This window comes from Hyperolius riggenbachi, chromosome 9, assembly GCF_040937935.1.
Source record: "Hyperolius riggenbachi isolate aHypRig1 chromosome 9, aHypRig1.pri, whole genome shotgun sequence".
In the NCBI taxonomy this organism is placed as follows: domain Eukaryota; kingdom Metazoa; phylum Chordata; class Amphibia; order Anura; family Hyperoliidae; genus Hyperolius; species Hyperolius riggenbachi.
In genome coordinates this window covers 14014043-14034799 of record NC_090654.1, presented here as the reverse complement: position 1 = coordinate 14034799, position 20757 = coordinate 14014043, and the positions used below count along the sequence as shown (strand labels likewise).

The 20757-nt window shown below is 46.1% G+C and overlaps 1 protein-coding gene across 1 annotated transcript in view; it reads left to right on the top strand.

Moving 5' to 3' along the window:
• Nucleotides 1-18734, top strand: part of LOC137532447 (man(5)GlcNAc(2)-PP-dolichol translocation protein RFT1-like) — a 34777-nt gene extending 16043 nt beyond the window's left edge. The window contains exons 3-8 of the mRNA XM_068252933.1: nt 2505-2555; nt 4756-4886; nt 7708-7852; nt 11734-11839; nt 14311-14560; nt 15754-18734. Coding sequence (XP_068109034.1) covers nt 2505-2555; nt 4756-4886; nt 7708-7852; nt 11734-11839; nt 14311-14560; nt 15754-15918 — 848 coding nt within the window. The 3' untranslated portion in view covers nt 15919-18734. The remainder of the gene's footprint in view (nt 1-2504; nt 2556-4755; nt 4887-7707; nt 7853-11733; nt 11840-14310; nt 14561-15753) is intronic.
• The last annotated feature ends 2023 nt before the right edge of the window (nt 18735-20757 follow it).

Genomic DNA, 20757 nt, shown 5'->3' with positions numbered 1-20757 from the left:
GGAATCGGCCTAGTGTATGGCCAGCTATAGACTGCTGTAGGCCACGGCGGTTTATCAGGTGACACCTCTGAGGTCAAATCGAGAGGGCTATCTCCCAAATACTACAGGCTCACTGTGTTTTATCGCACAGTAAGTGCATTTTTATTGTGCATTTTTATTGCATAAACCTGTTTTACACCATGGAGCGCTCCTCCCCTCCCATCCCCCATTCTCCCACGACTTCTAAAACGTCTTTAAGCACACCATGATTCTTTACATGGAACTGAGCACCAGAGATATACGTATATATTTTTAGATGAAGCTTCCCATAAGGAAGGTTTGTAATGGTGTGTAACTTTGGGTGGTGGGGGTTGGGGTGAGCTTCATTACTTACCTACAGTGTGCTGCTCCTCTGGTCCCTGACCTGTAGGACCAACCAGCTCTGAACCGCGTTTTGTAGTTCCCAGCAGTGTCCCTCTTGCGCATGCGCCGCAATGCATGCCAGGGGATGTTCTCGCATTCACAGACTACATCTCCCAGCATGCATTGCGACGCACGTAGGAGAGAGAGAGAAGCGCAATACGAAAAGTGGATCGCCATGAACCACCTATTGACTTAAAGCAAACCTGAAGAGAAAATAAAACTGAGATATTGAATTGTATGTGTAGTACAGCTAAGAAATATTGTTTTCCAGTACAGGAAGAGTTAAGAAACTTTAGTTGTTATCTATGCAAAAGAGCTTCTCTGAGCTATTACTCACTGGGTGGAATACAGTCCTGTTTTCTTAAGCACTGAAACAGCCAAGAAACAGTGAGGGACAGCTTGAGATCAGGTTTTACTGCAGGAGAGTTCAAAGGGTCATTATTTCTGCTTTGTTTTATAGCTTTAAAGACAGAGTGTGGTTGTAAAACTGCGACTTTGACAGAATGATGCAATGTTATAAAAAAAAAAAAATCTATGTAACTGAATATAAAAATACTAGTAGACCTAAGCCCGTTTCAAAAACTGGCTCTAGGTCTGTGTTGAATCCCCTCCCTTCCCCTTCCTTTCCTCTCACTCTCCCCGTGACCGCCGCAGTCACTGCGCATGCGTGCGCCCACCGCGCACCCACTGCGCGTGCAGCCACCTGCCCGTCCTCCCTCAGCTTTCCTCAGTCTGCATCCCTCCCTGCACATGTGCAGTAGCGCAAAGCACGGGACACACACACACACAAACAGGAAGTGCAGGGATGGGACACAGAGACAGGTTTTATTATAGAGGATGAGACGTTTTGCTTTGCTACTAATGTTTTATTCATTATCCGTACTATATATACAATTCATCATCTCATACCTATTTTTTTTTCTTCAGGTCTGCTTTAAAGTGGAACTGAAATAACCTAAAAAAATTTCACTTAGCTGTGGCTTCTGCCAGCCCCCTGCAGCCGTCGCCGGAATGATCCTCCGTTACCCGCCACGGCTCACTTTCACTTCACACAGTGGGTGTCACTTTGCCTGGGCGGCCCTGGCTGTACGGGTCCTCGTTCATGCTCACACCGCCGGGAGCATACTGCGCAGGTGTAGTAGAGATTTTCTTGTACTGCGTCTGCGCAGGGCACTCCTGGCTACTGGAACGTGTACTAGGATACGCGTGGCCAGGGGGCGGTGGACGTCAGCTTAGAAGTCGGCTTCCACTGCATAAAGAAAGGTGATCCGCAGCGGGGGAACGGAGGATCAGTCCAGGATGTCCCGGGCACAGGATGGCTGCAGGGGGCTGGCAGAAGCCCCAGGTAAGTGAAACTCTTAATTTTTATAGGTTATTTCAGTTATGCTTTAAGTTGTGTGTTTATCAGTTCACATTTCCTGATGCATTAAAATGCGTGCAAACTTGGGCAAGTGTGAACTCTGCATAAGTCTATGAATGGAAACTTTTACCAAGGAATTGCAGGCATAAAACACTTTCCTGCCAGTAATCAAAAAGTTAAAGGACATCCAAGGTGAAAATAAACTAATGAGGTAAACAATTGTATCTGTCCTCCTTCTTCTAAAAATGAATTTTCTGGCTATCCCACAGTTTTATTTTATATTTAAATCTACTTTTTAAGCTTTTACTGTTTCATGACCTCTTCTCAATGACACATTCATTGAAGTACGCCAGAGCTAAAAGCTGTGAACTATTGACCCTTTTTATCTCTTTCCTGCTCTCAGAAGCCATTTACTGGCAGGAAAGTGTTTTATGCCTGCAATTCCTTACCACTGAGGGTTATGCTATAGTCCGACCCAGACAGAAGCTGTCTCTTACATACCTGATATTTAACTCTTTCAGGCAGAGAAAGAAAAAAAGGAACACAGCATAGTTATTTGTGTGCTCGGCACTGTACATACCCATGTCTATCTCATCATGTCACATGTCACTTCGGGTGTTCATTAAGCTGAGCCCCATGCCAAAAATCTTTGCTTCCTGTTGTGAATGGTTTCGCCTGCAGGATGCTGGTAACTTCAGCCCTCGGGGTCCCTCCTTACTTTCTGCCCTCTTTATCCACACAGGGGAGCGCTATGTGATGACGTTTCTCAGTGTCCTGTCTTTTGGAGATCAGGGTAAGAGAACACTATTGTCGCTGATGTATTGATTGCATCTGTGTGTTTAACCTGCTTCCTTTTATCGGTTTTCTCAATGTATTTTTACCTGATCTGTTTGGTAGCTTTAAGATGTACCTGAACTAGGGATGCCTCTTATTAAAGGGAACCCGAGGTGAGAGAGCTATGGAGGCTGACCTATTTCTTACCTTTTAAGCAATACCAGTTGCCTGGCTATCCTGCTGATCCTCTGCCTCTAATACTTTTAGCCACAGCCCTTGAACAAGCATGCTGCAGATCAGGTGTTTCTGACATTATTGTCAGATCCTAACAAGATTAGCTGCATGCTGGTTTCTGGTGTTATTCAGACACTACTGCAGCCAAATAGATCAGCAGGGCTGCCGGGCAACTGGTATTGTTTAACAGGAAACAAATATGGCAGATTCCATATAATTCTCATTCAGGTTTTATTTACATAAAAGCCATTATTTGTATGTTCTCCTCTGAAGCATATTTTTAGTTTTCTTTACATCGTCACAGTAAAGTCCCAATGCTTACGCTGGGTGATATCTGAGGAATAGGACTTCTGAGGTATGTAGTTATCCTAGCCAAGAGCAAGCTCTACAAAAACCTTAAAGAAAACCTGTAATGAAAAAACCCCTCTGGGAGATACTTACCTCTGGATAATAATGAGGCTTCCCTGTCCTCCGGTGTCCTGGCAATCCAGCGATGCAGCCCCTCAAACAGCGGCGAGGTAAATATTTACCTACTGTGATCCTGCGCACAAGCTCGATTGTATCCACTCTACTGCACAGGCGAGAGTCTCTTCCCCTCCTGAGGTAAGTATCCCCCAGAAGGTTTTGTTTTGTTACAGGCTCTCTTTAAAGAGAAACTCCAACCAAGAATTGAACTTAATCCCAATCAGTAGCTGATACCCCCTTTTACATGAGAAATCTATTCCTTTTCACAAACAGACCATCTGGGGGCGCTGTATGGCTGATATTGTGGTGAAACCCCTCCCACAAGAAACCCCTCCCACAAGAAACCTCTCCCACAAGAAACTCTGAGGACCGTGGTACTTCTGGCAGTTTCCTGTCTGGGAACCTTGTTGCATTGTGGGAATTAGCTGTTTACAGCTGTTTCCAACTGCCAAAACAGCAAGCAGCAGCTACATCACCTGCCAGCAGTAAAAATGTCACCATGTAATAAATGTCAGAATGTAAATCAGGGAGAAGAAAGATTTTACAATGGGCAAACACTGACTAAATCATTTATACATAATTATTGTAAAAATGAAGCACATTTTTATTACATTATTTTCACTGGAGTTCGTCTCTTAAATATATATTTCTCATGTAAAAGGGGGTATCAGCTACTGATTGGGATAAAGTTCAACTCTTGGTTGGAGTTTCTCTTTAAGGCTAGAAAAAAAAGAGTGTTACTCACCTGGCGCTTCTACCAGCCCCCTGCAGCTGTCCGGTGCCCTTGCAGCCTCGCTCGGATCTTCCTGTCCCCACCGGCAGCTGCTTTCGTTTTCGGCGACAGGCCTGGCAACGCGTTCCTGGCCGCAATAGTAGTATAGAGGGCGCTAGACCCCAGGTGAGTAAAACTCTTTTAAGGAGGAACTTTATGGAGATATAGTAGTAGGTGAAAAACTAATCAAGACATTACGTACAGGGCCCCCTGATGATCTTTTCTAGCAAAGGTAAATTTATCACGGGAAAGGGGGTATCAGCTACTGATTGGGATGAAGTGCAATCCTGGGTTACAGGTCCTCTTAGTTTGTACACATGATGTCCCAGTCTTTGCATATTCCCGTTTCTTGCCTGTAGACTGGCAGTAAGATCAGACAGCATGTCGGAATATCTGAGGAGTAGGGCATCACAGAGACAAAGTAAAATAAATGAGCTAATGAGGCGTCAGGGGAGATTTTACAGATACAGTTACTTTGAGTCCCGTTCCTTCAATACTTTCACTTCCTGCCTGCTAGCTTGTTGACAATCTACAATCAGGAAGTGGAAATATCTGAGGAGTGGGGCTTCACAGAGACAAAGTAAAGGCATGTAACTAATCATAGTAAAGAGGAGGAATTCCAAGCTGCATAACATTTACATGTAAACCAGAATTATTTACGCCTCTAGAAACAATGTCTGTGCGTCTCTTGTTTAACCTGCTGTGACCTGAGCTGCCCCCTCCCCTCTTCTGTCCTCTCGTTTGCCAGGTGTGTACGATATTGTGAATAATTTGGGCTCGCTTGTGGCGCGCTTCATCTTCCTGCCCATAGAGGAGAGTTTCTATGTCTATTTCTCAAAGGTTTTGGAGAGAGGGAAAACCGTCAGAAATCAGAGGAAGGTGAGTCAGAGCGCCCGTGTTTCCTCATCCGGGGGGCGGGGCCATATCTGGTGGGCAGGGCCGGTTCAAGTAACAATTGGGCCCTAGGGCAAAATTAGCCTGGGGGCCCCCCAACAGACACCCCCCGAACCAAAAAGCGTCATTAGAGGCCCTTTGTTGCAGCCAAATTTCCCTCCTAGGCCCCTGATCTGGCTGCTGACCCTCCCCCAATCACCTCCCAACTTAACAGACTCTGCAGAGTCCCTGGGGAGAAACAGTTAAGATGAGGGAGGGACAACTTGGGGGCCCCTGCAGGCTCTGGGGCCCTGGGGCTATTGCTCATTTTTTCCTATGGTAGCTCCGGCCCTGCTGGTGGGCTTGTCAAACACGATTACTGGCTGGTGGTGACATGCTTTTCATCAAATTCCCTGCATCCCCGAAGTCCCTCCAGAATGTCCTCCCCAACTTGTCCTGTGATATTTGTGCATGTGACCATTGTTCAGTACTATTTTTGAAGCTGCTCACAAATACTCTAATATCTGATGGTCATGCGCCTGTCAGTGAGTTTTGGAGTTTTTAAACTCTTAAGCTCCGCCCCCATACCACAGTACCTGAGACAAAAGAATGTATACTTACCTGGAGCTTCCTCCATCCCCCTGTAGTCTGTGGGCTCCCTCTGTGTCCCAGGTAAGTATAATTCTTTTTATTTTTTGTCTCAGGTTTACTTTAAATAATGCAGATTGCCTGGCTGTCCAGCTGATCCTCTGCCTGTTTTCACCTGTGTAATCGAGCCGCTGGATCGATTCCCGTTCGTCCCCGCAGGCACTTCTTATCTTCAGTTTTTTTTTTTTTTTTTGTCCTGCCCGCCGGTATCGAGCGCGAAATAGATCCGGCGGGTCATCGGACACGTCGGAAATTAGCCATCAGTGACTCGATTACACAGTACAAAATGTACCGTGTACTTCCAGCATAATACTTTAAGCCATAGCCCCTGAACAAGCATGCAGCAGATCAGAAGTGTACCTGGCTGAAGTGTGACTGGATTAGCTGCATGCTTGTTCAGGGTTGTGACTAGACAACTGGTATTGCTTAACCACTTGAGGACCGCAGTGTTAAACCCCTCTAAAGACCAGGCCATTTTTCTCAAATGGGCCACTGCAGCTTTAAAGAGAATCTGTACTCTAAAATTCTTACAATAAAAAGCATACCATTCTATTCATTATGTTCTCCTGGGCCCCTCTGTGCTGTTTCTGCCACTCCCTGCTGCAATCCTGGCTTGTAATTGTCAGTTTTATGCAGTGTTTACAAACAAAAGACATAGCAAGTGATAGGCTGAGAGTAGCTCAGTGTGTGAGTCATACAGAGTGTGCAGGGGGCCTGTAGAGGGTGTGTATAGCTTCTATCCAATCACAAGCAGCACAGCACATTCCAGCCTGACTGCCTGAGCCCAACAGAACGGACAGAGGAGAGAAGATTAGATCATATAACAGAGATAATACAGCCACTGTGCAACTAGGAAAGGCTGCAGTTAGAGCACATTAGAACAGGTATAGGAACTTATAGGATAGAAGAAATGAGGCTGAAAATTTTGTTTGTACAGAGTCTCTTTAAGGCCTTGCTGCAGGGCCATCCAACTCAGCACACAAGTGATTCACCCCCCCCCCTTTTCTTTCTGCCCACCAACAGAGATTTCTGTTGTTGGGGTCTGATTTGTTTATTTAATTTTTTTAACCCTTTCGGGACCGGCCGCCTAACCCCCCTTCAGGACCAGGCATTTTTGCAGAAGGGGGGGGGGGGGGGGAGGCGCGTTTGGGGGGTCAGGCAGCCGGATCCCTGCAGGGTCTGGCTGGGCTGTCTCCCCCCTGTGTGGCCCCTTGTCAGCAGCAATCACTCACCTTCCAGGCTCCAGCGACGAACCCCTCCGCTCCGGCCGGCATCTCAGCTCCTACTGCCGCTCAGTTCCGGGTCGCGGCTTGATGACGTCAGAGCGAGCGGGGATGCCGGCAAGAGCGGTGGGGAGCGCCGATTGTCGTGGGAACGGCTGGGAGGTGGGTGGATCCTCTTCTTTACCCTCTACCGCCGCAGCTGTCAAATTGATCACTACGATCCGACGGCGATCGTAGTGATCACGTGATCAGGAGCCAATCGCAATGGCTGCTGATCACTGAGGGGAGATGCCAGCTGTCATATAACAGCTTAATATCCCCCTCCGGGTGCGCACGATCACGTCGGGACGGTAGGTTAGCGCGGACGTTGAATCAACGTCCAGTCAGAACGGTAGCACCACCTGCTGGACGTTGATTCAACGTACCTGGTCCTCAAAAGGTTAAAAATGTGTATTTTTATTTTTGTGGTTCCCCCTCCCTCCCCCCGCCAGCCAATCAGCGTGATCGGTTGTCATAGGCTTCAGCCTATGACAGACGATCACTTCCCTGCCTCTGCAGGGGACAGCCATGTCACACGGCTGTCCCCTATACAGCGCTGCCTTAGATCGCAGCACTGTACCCAGTAAATAGACGGCAAAATGTCGCTGTCTAACAGTCTCCTAGCGGCGATTGCTGCTGGGAGAATGAAGGCGGAGCCCGCAAACCACGCCCCAAAGACCTTACGCTGATTAGCGTTAGGCGGTCCTGGGGCTGTTGCAGCCCATCGGCATGACGCGATCAGGAAGTAGTTAAAAGGAAATAAATATGGCCACCTCCATATCACTCTCACCTCGGGTTCACTTGAAATGGTAAGATATTACTAGTTACTTTTGTGAAACATGCTTTTAGTGTGTACTGTTCTTGCTGTTTGGTATCATGGTGGTTTTGTTGTTATAACTGGCACACTTGTGTTTTAGGAGGAGATCTCTTCAGCGTCGGAAGTCCTGGAGTCACTACTGAAGCTGGTTTCTTTAATTGGCCTGATTATCGTTGCATTTGGTTATGCCTATTCCCAGCTAGCATTGGATGTGTATGGAGGTGAAATGCTGAGTTCAGGCTCAGGTAGGTCTATAAATAATGACCACATTGGACAAACCGATTCCACCTCCACGTTCATGATGCTTACTACAATGCAGCTGACCATCGATGTAAAATCTTGGCTCCACCACTCAATTTGGGGCAACTTTTAAAGGATACCCGAAGTGACATGTGACATAATGAGATAGACATGGGTATGTACAGTGCCTAGCACACAGATAACCATGCTGTGTTCCTTTTTTTCTTTCTCTGCCTGAAAGAGTTAAATATCAGGTATGTAAGTGGCTGACTCAGACAGGAAGTGACTACAGTGTGACCCTCACTGTTAAGAAACCCCCCTTTTTATCTCTTTCTTGCTCTCAGAAGCCATTTTCTGCTAGGAAAGTGTTTTATAGTTGGAATTTCTTATCAGTGAAGGTCACACTGTAGTCACTTCCTGTCTGAGTCAGGACAGAGTCAGCCACTTACATACCTAATATTTAACTCTTTCAGACAGAGAAAGAAAAATGGAACACAGCATAGTTATTTGTGTGCTTGGCATTGTACATACTCATGTCTATCTCATCATGTCACACGTTACTTCGGGTATTATTATTATTATTTAGTATTTATATAGCGCCGACATATTACGCAGCGCTGTACAGTATATATATATATATATATATATATATATATATATATATATATAAGCCAAGGGATGAGCAAAGGAGCTCACAATCTAATCCCTACCATTGCCATATGTCTATATTATGTAGTGTAAGTACTGTAGTCTAGGGCCAATTTTTTAGGGGGAGCCAATTAACTTATCCATATGTTTTTGGAATGTGGGAGGAAACCGGAGTGCCCGGAGGAAACCCACGCAGACACGGAGAGAACATACAAACTCTTTGCAGATAGTGCCCTGGCTGGGATTCGAACCAGGGACCCAGCGCTGCAAGGAGAGAGAGCTAACCACTACGCCACCGTGCTGCCCAAAGGGTATCCTTTAAGGTGGCCATACATCAGGAAATGATGGGCAGATTCAACCAAGAGACAAATCGCTCTCTAATCCAATCTGATTACAGAGATCTGTCAGCTGCCCATACACCACAGACCAATTCCCGATCAATTTCAGCATTCAGAAATCTCTTGGGAATCGGGCGAACTCTCCGCTGCCCCTCTTAGTGTATAATTGTGCATGTACAGTATGTGTGCATTTATACATTACCTGTCCTGTGTCGCTGTGCCGTCCATCTTCTTAATCTGCCGATCTTCTATTAGCCCTATACATGCCGTTGGTGTGGCGCTCCGGGTTCTATGCACAAGCACTGTAATAACAGCGCAGGAGATTTGGGCGCAGCCGGCGCCACCATAGACTATAATAGGAATCACCTCTACAGCGGCGCACATTGAGTAACTTTGGCACTGTCAGAAGTCGGAGCTGAAGTTACTTTTAAAAAACTGTAATTCGTCCACCAGCAATAGCTGGAAGCTGAATTACATCATTCCCCACCATCCACGTGGACCTGGAGGGGGAATAGTAATTATCGCCACCGGGACTTGTGCAGGAGCAGGATAAGCCGTATATCGGCTGTATCCTGTGCCCAAGTCTCCCGGTGGCGAGTTCTCTCGTATGTGCGCCAGCGGCGTGTATGGGGCTAATGGAAGAGATTCAGAAGACGGATGGGCACCGCAACACAGGACGCAGTGGCGTAGGGATCGCCATAGCAGCTGCCATGGGGCCTGTAGCCAAGGGGGGCCTGGGGATCTCGGCCAGCTACAAGGGAGTCTGCAGCAAGCCTTATAGAGGGGATATCTATATTGGGGGGCTAATGTGGCTATTTGTACTCGGGGGGCTACCTATAGGGGGCTAATCTGGGTGCCTATACTGGGGGTCTACCTAAACTAGGGTGCCACTTCAGGCTGCCTACTCTGGGGTCACATCTGGCCACCCATACTGGGGGTACCTCTAGCTCCATATAGTGGGAAGCTACTTGGGGCACAAAGGTACATTACCATTTTTTTTGGGGGGGGGGGAGGGGGTGTAATCAAAATTTTTATATGGAGCTCCATGTATTCTAGCTATGCCACTGACAGGAAAGGTAATGTACTATATATATGCGCACATGTACATTTATATATTACTAGCTGGACGCCCGGCGTTGCCCGGGTATGTATTTGGCTGGTGTTGGCTCTGCCCACTTTTCCTAACCCTAACACACAATTACTCACTGACCAAGTTTGTGTGCTTTGCGGTCTTTGGTATCAATATTTTGCAATGAAATAAAATTAATCTGATTGGCTGTGGCTCCACCGCTTTTCTGAATTTGAACCCCAATCACCCAATGGCCAACTGTACCAGGTACAGGTGATTAACAGTGCAAGAATGGCAGCAATTAAATATTCCCCTTAAAAATCAATACGTGGATTTTGATTGGTTTTTGTAGGCTCCACCCACTTTTCTGAATATTAATCCCAGTCACCCAGTGACCAACTGTGCAAAGTTTGAGAACCCTGCCATTAACAGTGTAAGAATGGCTGCAGTTTACATTTTCCCAGTAAAATTTGTATTTGTCTCCGCCCACTTATGACCCGGCGTTGCCCGCCTATGTATTTGGCTGGTGTTGGCTGCGCCTACTTTTCTAACCCTAACACACAATTAATCAATTACCAAGTTTGTGATCTTTGCGGTATTTGGCATCAATAATTTGCATTGAAATGAAACAAATCTAATTGGCTGTTTGTGGCTCCACCCCCTTTCTGAAATTGAAACCCAGTCACCCAATGATCAACTGTACCAGGTTTGAGGCTTGTGCCATTAACAGTGCAAGAATGGCAGAAATGCAAATATTCCCTTTGAAAATCAATAGGTTAATTTTGATTGGCTTTTCTGAATATTAATCCCAGTCACCCAGTAACCAACTGTGCAAAGTTTGAGAACCCTGCCATTAACAGTGTAAGAATGGCTGCAGTTTACATTTTCCAGTGAAATGTGTATTTGTCTCCGCCCCCTTTTTGGTTATGGGAATAAAAAGTATCCTATACTTTATTCCAGGTAATGTACTATGTGTGAGCCAAATTTCATTCAAATCCGTTCAGCCATTTTTGCGTGATCGAGTAACAAACATCCAAACATCCAAACATCCGAACTTTCCCATTTATTATATTAGTAGGATTATTATTTAGTATTTATATAGTGCCGACATCTTCCGCAGCGCTGTACAGAGTATACTGTCTTGTCACTGACTGTCCTCAGAGGAGCTCACAGTCTAGTCCCTACCATAATCATATGTCCTATGTGTGTATATCGTGTAGTGTATGTATTGTAGTCTAGGGACAATTTTAGGGTGAAGCCAGTTAACTTATCTGTATGTTTTTGGGATGTGTGAGGATACCGGAGTACCTGGAGGAAACCCACACAGACACGGGGAGAACACACAATTTCCTTGCAGATGTTGACCTACAAGGCGAGAGCGCTAACCACTACACCACCATGCTGGGGGAACAGCGCTGGGAGTTAAGTAGCTCATCCCAATATTGCTCGGTGTTATCGCTACGCACCCAATCGACCACGACGCCCCGACATCTTGCAGCATGTCCAATCGGCGTGCTCTGCCTGAAATTGGTTGCATTGTCGATCAGGCATGCACTTGGCAGCACCGATTTACATCAGTTTCAGTCATGATTATCGAATCTGATGGTCGATCGGCTGCCAAGTCACTAGATGTATGGACACCTTTAATGTACTCCACATCTTGAGCTGCGACATTTAGACTGTATGGCCCTTTATACATTCACTCAGCGTTCACAACTGAAGCATTGCTGGAGTAACTGTTGGCTCAGGTGAAGCTGAGTGCTTGCTAATAGCTTCTGTTACAGAATCAGAATAACTTGTATACAAAGCTGAACCCATTGTGTTGTTGCAGGACCGGTCCTCTTGCGCTGCTACTGTGTCTATGTTCTCCTGCTGGCCGTCAATGGAGTGACTGAGTGCTTCACCTTCGCTTCAATGAGTAAGGAGGACGTGGACAGGTGAGGGACTCATCAGTCTCCAGTCATTTATTATGCATCCTTATCGCCCTCTAGTGGACAAAAACGGTAAAAAAAAAAATCATACAGTGGCAGTCTCTCCTAACGTGGCCTTACATGATACAATAAAATGATCCAATTTTATGGCAATTCGATAAACGATCGGTTGTCCTGGAAAATTGAAAGCTTTTTTTTATTAATTCGAGCAATAAATCTGATTGGATTTCCTGATTTTATATATATATATATATAAAATAATATATATATAATGTTACATAGTTACATAGTTACATAGTTACATAGTTATTTTGGTTGAAAAAAGACATACGTCCATCGAGTTCAACCAGTATAAAGTACAACACCAGCCTGCTCCCTCACATATCCCTGTTGATCCAGAGGAAGGCGAAAAAAAACCCTTACAAGGCATGGTCCAATTAGCCCCTAAAGGGAAAAATTCCTTCCCGACTCCAGATGGCAATCAGATAAAATCCCTGGATCAACATCATTAGGCATTACCTAGTAATTGTAGCCATGGATGTCTTTCAACGCAAGGAAAGCATCTAAGCCCCCTTTAAATGCAGGTATAGCGTTTGCCATAACGACTTCCTGTGGCAATGCATTCCACATCTTAATCACTCTAACTGTAAAGAACCCTTTCCTAAATAAATGGCTAAAACGTTTTTCCTCCATGCGCAGATCATGTCCTCTAGTCCTTTGAGAAGGCCTAGGGACAAAAAGCTCATCCGCCAAGCTATTATATTGCCCTCTGATGTATTTATACATGTTAATTAGATCCCCTCTAAGGCGTCTTTTCTCTATACTAAATAAACCCAGTTTATCTAACCTTTCTTGATAAGTGAGACCTTCCATCCCACGTATCAATTTTGTTGCTCGTCTCTGCACCTGCTCTAAAACTGCAATATCTTTTTTGTAATGTGGTGCCCAGAACTGAATTCCATATTCCAGATGTGGCCTTACTAGAGAGTTAAACAGGGGCAATATTATGCTAGCATCTCGAGTTTTTATTTCCCTTTTAATGCATCCCAAAATTTTGTTAGCTTTAGCTGCAGCTGCTTGGCATTGAGTACGATTATTTAACTTGTTGTCAATGAGTACTCCTAAGTCCTTCTCCAAGTTTGATGTCCCCAACTGTATCCCATTTATTTTGTATGGTGCTAGACCATTAGTACGTCCAAAATGCATGACTTTACATTTGTCAACATTGAATTTCATCTGCCATGTATGTGCCCATATAGCCATCCTATCCAGATCCTGTTGCAATATGACACTATCTTCCTGAGAGTTGATGATTCTGCACAATTTTGTATCATCTGCAAAAATAGCAACATTGCTCACTACTGCATCTACTAGGTCATTAATAAATAAATTGAAGAGCACTGGACCCAGAACAGACCCCTGTGGGACCCCACTGCTAACAGTCTCCCATTTTGAGTACGATCCATTGACCACAACTCTTTGTTTTCTGTCCATTAGCCAGTTCCCGTCCTCAATAGCACCCTGCACAGGCGTAGGATGCTATTGCGAACGGGAACTTGAAGAAAAATATGCATGGTCGGGCCTGTCGGGGAAAACGCCGCAGCTCTCTGCAGCGGACTGCACAGGCGCAGAACTTCTTCATCTGCGTAGTCCGCTCTGGCCCACGTGGCGGTGATTGACAGCGCCGCTCGCACAGGCGCAGTACAGGCCGACCTGGAGGTTGGCCTGACATCATCGCCGGGGATCGGGAGCGAGCTGCGGCGAATGGCTGGAGGGAGAGCTGCGGCAAGGGACATGCTGGGAGCTTGGGGCTGGAGTAAGCCCCGGGTAAGTAGCACTTATTTTCTTTAGATTGCCTGATAACTCCTTTAAAGAGACACTGAAGCGGAAAAAAATTATGATATAATGGTTGTGTAGTAGGGATAATTACTAAAATATTAGTAGCAAAGAAAATATTCTCATATTTTTATTTTCAGTTATATAGTGTTTTTTATAACATTGCATCATTCTCTAATATTTGCCGTTTACACACTACTCAGCATTCTAAATGTTTTTACAGAGCAGTCTTGTGAACTATTGACCTGTCCTCTGGAGAGAGAAAAAGAAAATACAGTGTCTGACAGTTGAGATAACAAGCGTCAGAAGACAGAGCTCTCTGCGACTTTGAAAGTCGTGGAGCTCAATGGCTTTTTTGCATAGATAACGAGTTCCTTAACTCTTTATGTACTGGAAACAATATGAGACTTATATCTCTGCTCCTAATGCTTTATTTCTTAGCTGTACTACAGATACAAATCATTATATCCTAAGTTTATTTTCACCTCAGTGTCTCTTTAAGTAGAGGTTGATAGAAGCTCGCTGGGACATATTTGATTTGAGATTTTACATTTCACTTTGGCTGCGCTTGAAGCGATGCGTCTGATTTGGGTGTTGCTGGTTTACGACAGTCTGTGATCTTCTCTGCTTTCTGCTCACAGGTATAACTATGTCATGCTGGGCCTGTCCCTGACCTTCCTCTGCCTCTCCTACTACATGACTCTGTGGCTGGGCAGTGTGGGGTTTATCCTGGCAAACTGCTTCAACATGGGACTGCGGATCGGCCACAGCTTACTCTACATCAGCCGGTATTACCGAGGGAGCCCCTACCGGCCGCTCACCGGACTCCTCCCATCCCCCGCGGTCATCGGTGCGCTGTGTGTCAGTGCGGCAGTGACCGCATACTCCGAGGTAACCAGTCCGCTTCTGCAATTCCTCTGTAACCCCTTCAGTGCCGGGTGAGGTGACACCTGCGTCCTGTTTGTGCATGCCATCCTCTGACAGCGTGTAGATTTCACCTGCTCTCCTCGCGCGCTCCCGCCTGTCGCTCCGTCGGCTGCCTGATGGCTGAATTTTTTTTATTATTTGTATGCGATTGGAAGTGCTGTGGAATCTACTGCCAGCAATTGCACAGCGCTTCTGATTTGCATTTTTTTTGGTAATTAAAAGTAAAAATGCTTACCTGGTCTTCAGTGGTTCATTTTCGGCCTTCTTCTGTGGACGTAGCCCCGCCTCCTAGAACAAGAGGTCATAGGCACTCCTCTAGCTCCTAATAGAGAAGCGCTGATGAGCTCTTGTGGTAGGGGGCGGGGCTACACATCAGAAGTCGGAACCCCTGCAGAGTGTGTCAGGCCATGCCACCTGCTAAACTTTGTTGGCATATCTTGTGTCTGTTTGGAGGGGGTAAGTCCACCACTGCCTCCACAAATGTTATACTTTTTAGACATTTTTATTCTTCTGGTGCCTCTGTATCCCTGTTACATTGTTCTAAGTCCACCCTTGGTGGAGGGGTGTCGCCCCCTTTTTCCTTATCTACGGAGAGCAACTTCTTACTCCTGAGTGGGGTCAGGTCTAATCTCCCCACCTGCTTATACAGTGGTTGCCTTTAAGGTAACCCTGCTTTGGAGTATATTTGTATTTACTGACTTAATCCCATATTTACCAGTACACAGTGATGGGCTCAGGAGTCCCTAAGGACTCAAATTCGTGATTAAAATGAGGCTTAATTACCTCAGCTGTGCGGCTGGGAGAGAGGGGATTAGTTACACACAAGTCCGTTGTCTTCTATGCTTTCCAAACGTCTTGCACGCGTCCTATTGGATGCGTTACAAGACTCACTACGTGCACTTCCTTCTTCAAGCCGGAAGGAGGAAGTGTGCGGTGGTGAGGCTTGCAAGCTGTTTGGAGTGCAGGGAGGACGACGGACTTATGGCTCTTGGTGTCCCTATTTTTGTTCACTACAAAAAAAATACTATTTTTTATGCTAGTGCCACTGCCTCTTTGGCTGAGCGCACTGGTCCTGGAAACAGAATATATGATAGGATTGCTGTGTATATATTTGTACTCCCATGTGTTTATTGCTGTACCTTTCACTCCTGTAACAGAAGTTCCTGTGCTGTGACTCCGGCTGGTCCTATCGCCTCGCCCATGTCCTCGTTGGCTTCGTCTGTCTGGCTGTGACGCTGGCGGCTCTCGTCCTATCAGAAAACAAACTGATCCATTTCATACGCAGCCATTTCCTGCCCAAGTCGCTACAGAAGAAGGCATAAGAGGTCTGGAATGGACAGCATTGGTGGACACCTCCAGCTGATCGTCCCTCCCGGGGGTTGATGTCGCACTCCGCCCACTGCCGAAACAACGAGGGATCCAAGATGGTGGAGGGGAGTACAAAGTATCGTGGTGACAAGGGACCAATCAGGAGGCAGAACAGCTATCGCTTAGCTGTTTCGGGAGATGTAAAGACGACCATGACGCTCAGTATTGTCCCCATTTTCATGGAGCTGATCATGCTCCTTTCTAAACGATTTAATACCTCCCGTTAAGGCTCATACACACATCCAACATAATACACAACCAACCGCACAACATGACCAACCACACAAGTTGTTTACACGACAAGTACGTACACACAGGCCAACCAACTAAACAACCAACTCAATTAAATACCATGCGCGCAAGCTAAATGACAAACTTCTTAACATGTCTGCATTCAAAAACAACACAGTTGTTCAAACGCCTGTACACACGTTCCAACCTGCCTGTTAGTTGTGCAGTCTGATCTGCCGGTTGCATCTGGCAAACAACCTGTTATTAGTTGGTCATCTGGTTGTTTGCCAATCGTACATACACCCAACTTCCAACAGACAAGTTTAGAAGATAGTTGGGCAGACTGTTGGAACGTGTGTAGGAGTCTTGAGATTTCTGCACACTAGGTAATCATCTAGGACTGGAAGGGAAACGCCAACCAAAATGTTGTATCAGTCGTTTGGGGAACAGTTGTTTGTGGGGAAAATAGCTGGGAAAAGCATCCAAAACACATTTTTTCTATAGATATATATTTTAAATGATTTTATGCTGCCTGCAGTTGCCGGGCACTCGGACATAGAGTCTGTGGGAGAATTTGAGGGGGGTGGTGGGGGGTCCACGTTGTTGTGTCACTTTACTGCGTCATACAGGGTACACAGCTGGTCACAGCATGCCACGGCCTCCCTGCTGACAGCTAGGATGGTCACCACACACGATTGCTTCTGTAATATGAGAATTACAATCAATTTTTTTTTTAAAAAATATGACAAACGTATCCCATGTGCGTGTGATCAATTTCCCTGATTATGGAAAAAAAAAAAGATTGAAACCTCTAAAAAAAATAATAATAATTAGCTTGAGTCTATAAATCAAGACATTGACAATCTATCTTAAAGGAGGACTGTAACAAGAGAGATATGGAGGAGGCTGCCATATTTATTTCCTTTTAAACAATACCAGTTGCCTGGCAGTCCTGCTGATCTATTTGGCTGCAGTAGTGTCTGAATCACACCAGAAACAAGCATGCTGCTAATCTTGTCAGATCTGACAATAATGTCAGGAAACACCTGATCTGCTGCATGCTTGTTCATGGGCTATGGCTAAAAGTATTAGAGGCAGAGGATCCGCAGGGCAGCCAGGCAACTGGTATTGCTTAAAGTGGATCCGAGATAAACTTTTACTCATTGCATAATTGTGTTCCTTTCATATAGATTATTAGTTTATAGTGCATACCTCAATTGGAGTATTGTTTTTGTTTTAATACTCCAATTCCCTAAAGTAAACAAGCCTCGCCCACCGCTTCTCCAGAGAGCCTTGGCACTCTGAGCCTTAGTAGCAAGGGCTTATGGGAGCTCAGTCTGGGCAGATGGAGGAGGTGTTACTAGCCAGAGATTTCAGAGGCGGGGGGGGGAGGAGAGGGGAGTGATGTTTTCACAGGCTGAGGGCTGGAGATGCAGAGCAGCTTGCCTGTGTGTAATGATCACAAGCAGAACATTGCAGCTCTCTTCGTATCACAGGAAGAAATAATCATCTACTGTTGAAGCTGTTTGCAGCTAGGTTTGTTGTGTAAACTATCTAAACTTTAGATAAGATATATATAGTCAAGTTACTTTTTATAGCTATTTTTTCATCTCGGATCCACTTTAAAGTGGAGCTGAACTCTTGCACATGACAGAAGCAAGCAGAGAGAAATACACCCTGTATGTATTCTGAGGGTTTAGCCTATGTAATTCCCCCTCATTTGTGTCTTATCACAAATTGTAATCTGATCTCTCCCCTGTGTCACATGACTGCCATGGCAGAGATGGCAGATAAGCTCATTTGAAAGCACAGGCTGTAAACAATATGTCTGCTTCCATGAATCAGGAAGTAGAAACAATGCAGAATTATTTTAGGATTTGTATCGGCTGTAACAAAGACATGTTTTCGTTTAAAGGTTATTATGATGTTATGTATCTTTTAGAGCAGAGAGGAGGTCTGAGTTCAGGTCCGCTTTAAAAGAAAATAAATATGGCAGCCTTTATATCTCTCTCACTTCAGTTGTCCTTTAAGGTAGCCACACACCACACAAATGTTTACATTTAGGCTGCTTTAACAGTGGGACGTTACAGGCGCACGTTAGAGCAGCCTGTAACGCACCCCACCGCACAGCAATGAAAAATCAATGGGCTGTTCACAGTGCGGACGTTGCGTTACATTGTACATCTACATAACGTACTGCATGCAGTACTTTATACGCGGCTAAGCCGCGTTAGACTGTTTGCACATGCTCAGTACGGGTGTTTTTTTTTATTTTAGGGGCAGAGAGGAGGCGGGGAGAGGACGCTACGTAGCCAGGCACATGGCTACTTGACATTCACTGCACTTGCAGTGTTTACTCTTTGGAGCGGCCGCTGATTGGCTGGCGGGACCACGTGATGCGGAGAGCTCCGCTCACGTGGTCTCCGCAGCGCCTCCGACAGAGCAGGCGCACCTAGAGCTGCTTGTAACGCGGCTCTTGGTAGCGTCCTGCTCCAACACCACCAGGCGTTGCGTTAGGGGCACGTTATGTGCCCTATAACGTCCCTTAAAGGGATACTGTAGGGGGGTCGGGGGAAAATGAGCTGAACTTACCCGGGGCTTCTAATGGTCCCCCGCAGACATCCTGTGTTGGCGCAGCCACTCCCCAATGCTCCGGCCCCACCTCCGGTTCACTTCTGGAATCTCTGACTTTAAAGTCAGAAAACTACTGCGCCTGCGTTGCCGTGTCCTCGCTCCCGCTGATGTCACAAGGAGTGTACTGAGCAGACACAGACCATACTGGGCCTGCGCTGTGCGCTCTTGATGACATCAGCGCGATCGAGGACACGGCAACGCAGGCGCAGTGGTTTTCTGACTTTAAAGTCAGAAATTCCAGAAGTGAACTGGAGGCGGGGCCGGAGCATCGGTGAGCGGCTGCGCGGGCACAGGATGTCTGCGGGGGACCATTAGAAGCCCCGGGTAAGTTCAGCTCATTTTTCCCCGACCCCCCTACAGTATCCCTTTAAACGCAACGTCCTGGTGTGTAAGTAGCCTAAATTTCAAGATTTACAATCAAGGTTTCTGATTGATTGTAACACTTGAAAAATCTGGCCAATGCACCACACACGTGTATTACATTTTTTCCCAATTATGAAAAAAAAAATCACTTGAATAAAAAACAAGTTTACAATTTTTCTGTAGAAACTATCGTTTTTTTTTAATCAAATTACTGTAAAATTGGATTCTTGTATCGTGTTTGGCCACCTTTACACTATTCAGTTTTCATAAACTTTGTTCAGAAAAAACAGCTGCACCTGATCAGCTTAACCTGCTGGCCGTTTTGATTATGCGCAGGCGCACGGCTGCGCATGGTTTTTTATACCTTATTTTTTTTTTAATCATGTAGCTAGCCTAGTGCTAGCTACATGATACCCCCCTCCCTTCCGATTCCCACCCACCCTTCTGATCGCCGCCGGCGCCTATGCCCGTCAGGGTATCCCGTTCTGAATGGGATTTCCTTGAGGGCTTTCCCCATCGCCATGGTGACGAACGGAATGATGTCATTGATGTAGTGACGTCATAGGGAGTCCCGATCAACCCCTCAGCGCTGCCTGGCACTGATTGGCCAGGCAGCGCACGGGGTCTGAGGGGGGCCCTATTACGCGGCGGGTAGTGGCGGATTGGCGGCGAGCGGAGAAACGCGCAGCTAGCAAAGTGCTAACTGCGTGTTTCCAAAAAAATTATTCAAATCGACCCAGCAGGGCCTGAGCCGGTGGCCTCCGGCGTCTCTGGACGAGCCTAGCTCGTACAGAACGCTAGGGAGGTTAAGGTGGCCACACACTATACAATTTTTATATTTCTTTTCAGTTCAAGAATTACAATGCATTTTGATTGATTGTAACATTTGAAAAATCTGACCAATCTATTACACACATGTAAACAGGGTCGGGCTGGGCCACAGTAGCACAGTTTTTTCCCTCGGTGGGCCCCGCCTCCAGGTCTCTGGTGGGCCCCCCCCCTCCTTGTCTGACAGAGCTCCAATTGCTGCCCGCAGCACAAAAATTCTCCTCTCAGTGCTGTAATCACTCATGCTGAGAGCAGTGGCGTAGCTAAGGAACTGTAGGCCTCAATGCAAATTTTACAATGGGGCCCCCCAAGCACTCTCTACACAACAATTGATATGACGCACCAAAACTTGCCAATGGTAGCTACAGTGTCAGAGGTGCAAGAAGGGGATGGGAAATAGCTTGTTAATGATTACCACTGTTCAAAGTATCTATAGAAGTGATTATTATGAGCACAGGACCAATAGAGAGCTAATACTGTAGTTGAGGGAGGGCCCTTCGGGGCCCCTTTGGCCCAAGGGCCCCGATGCGGTTGCAACCTCTGCAAAGTAGGACATTACTTTATATTTCAGGAGGGGACTCTATGCAAAGTTTTGCTGGGCAGCAGTGTCTCTGAATTACAATGCTGCTAAGATCATGTACATTTGGCCCTGTCCATAATACATCATGACCACGCCCACCTTCCGGTGCATGGTCACGCCCTTTTTTCACTGCAATCATGGGATGTGTGGGCCCCAG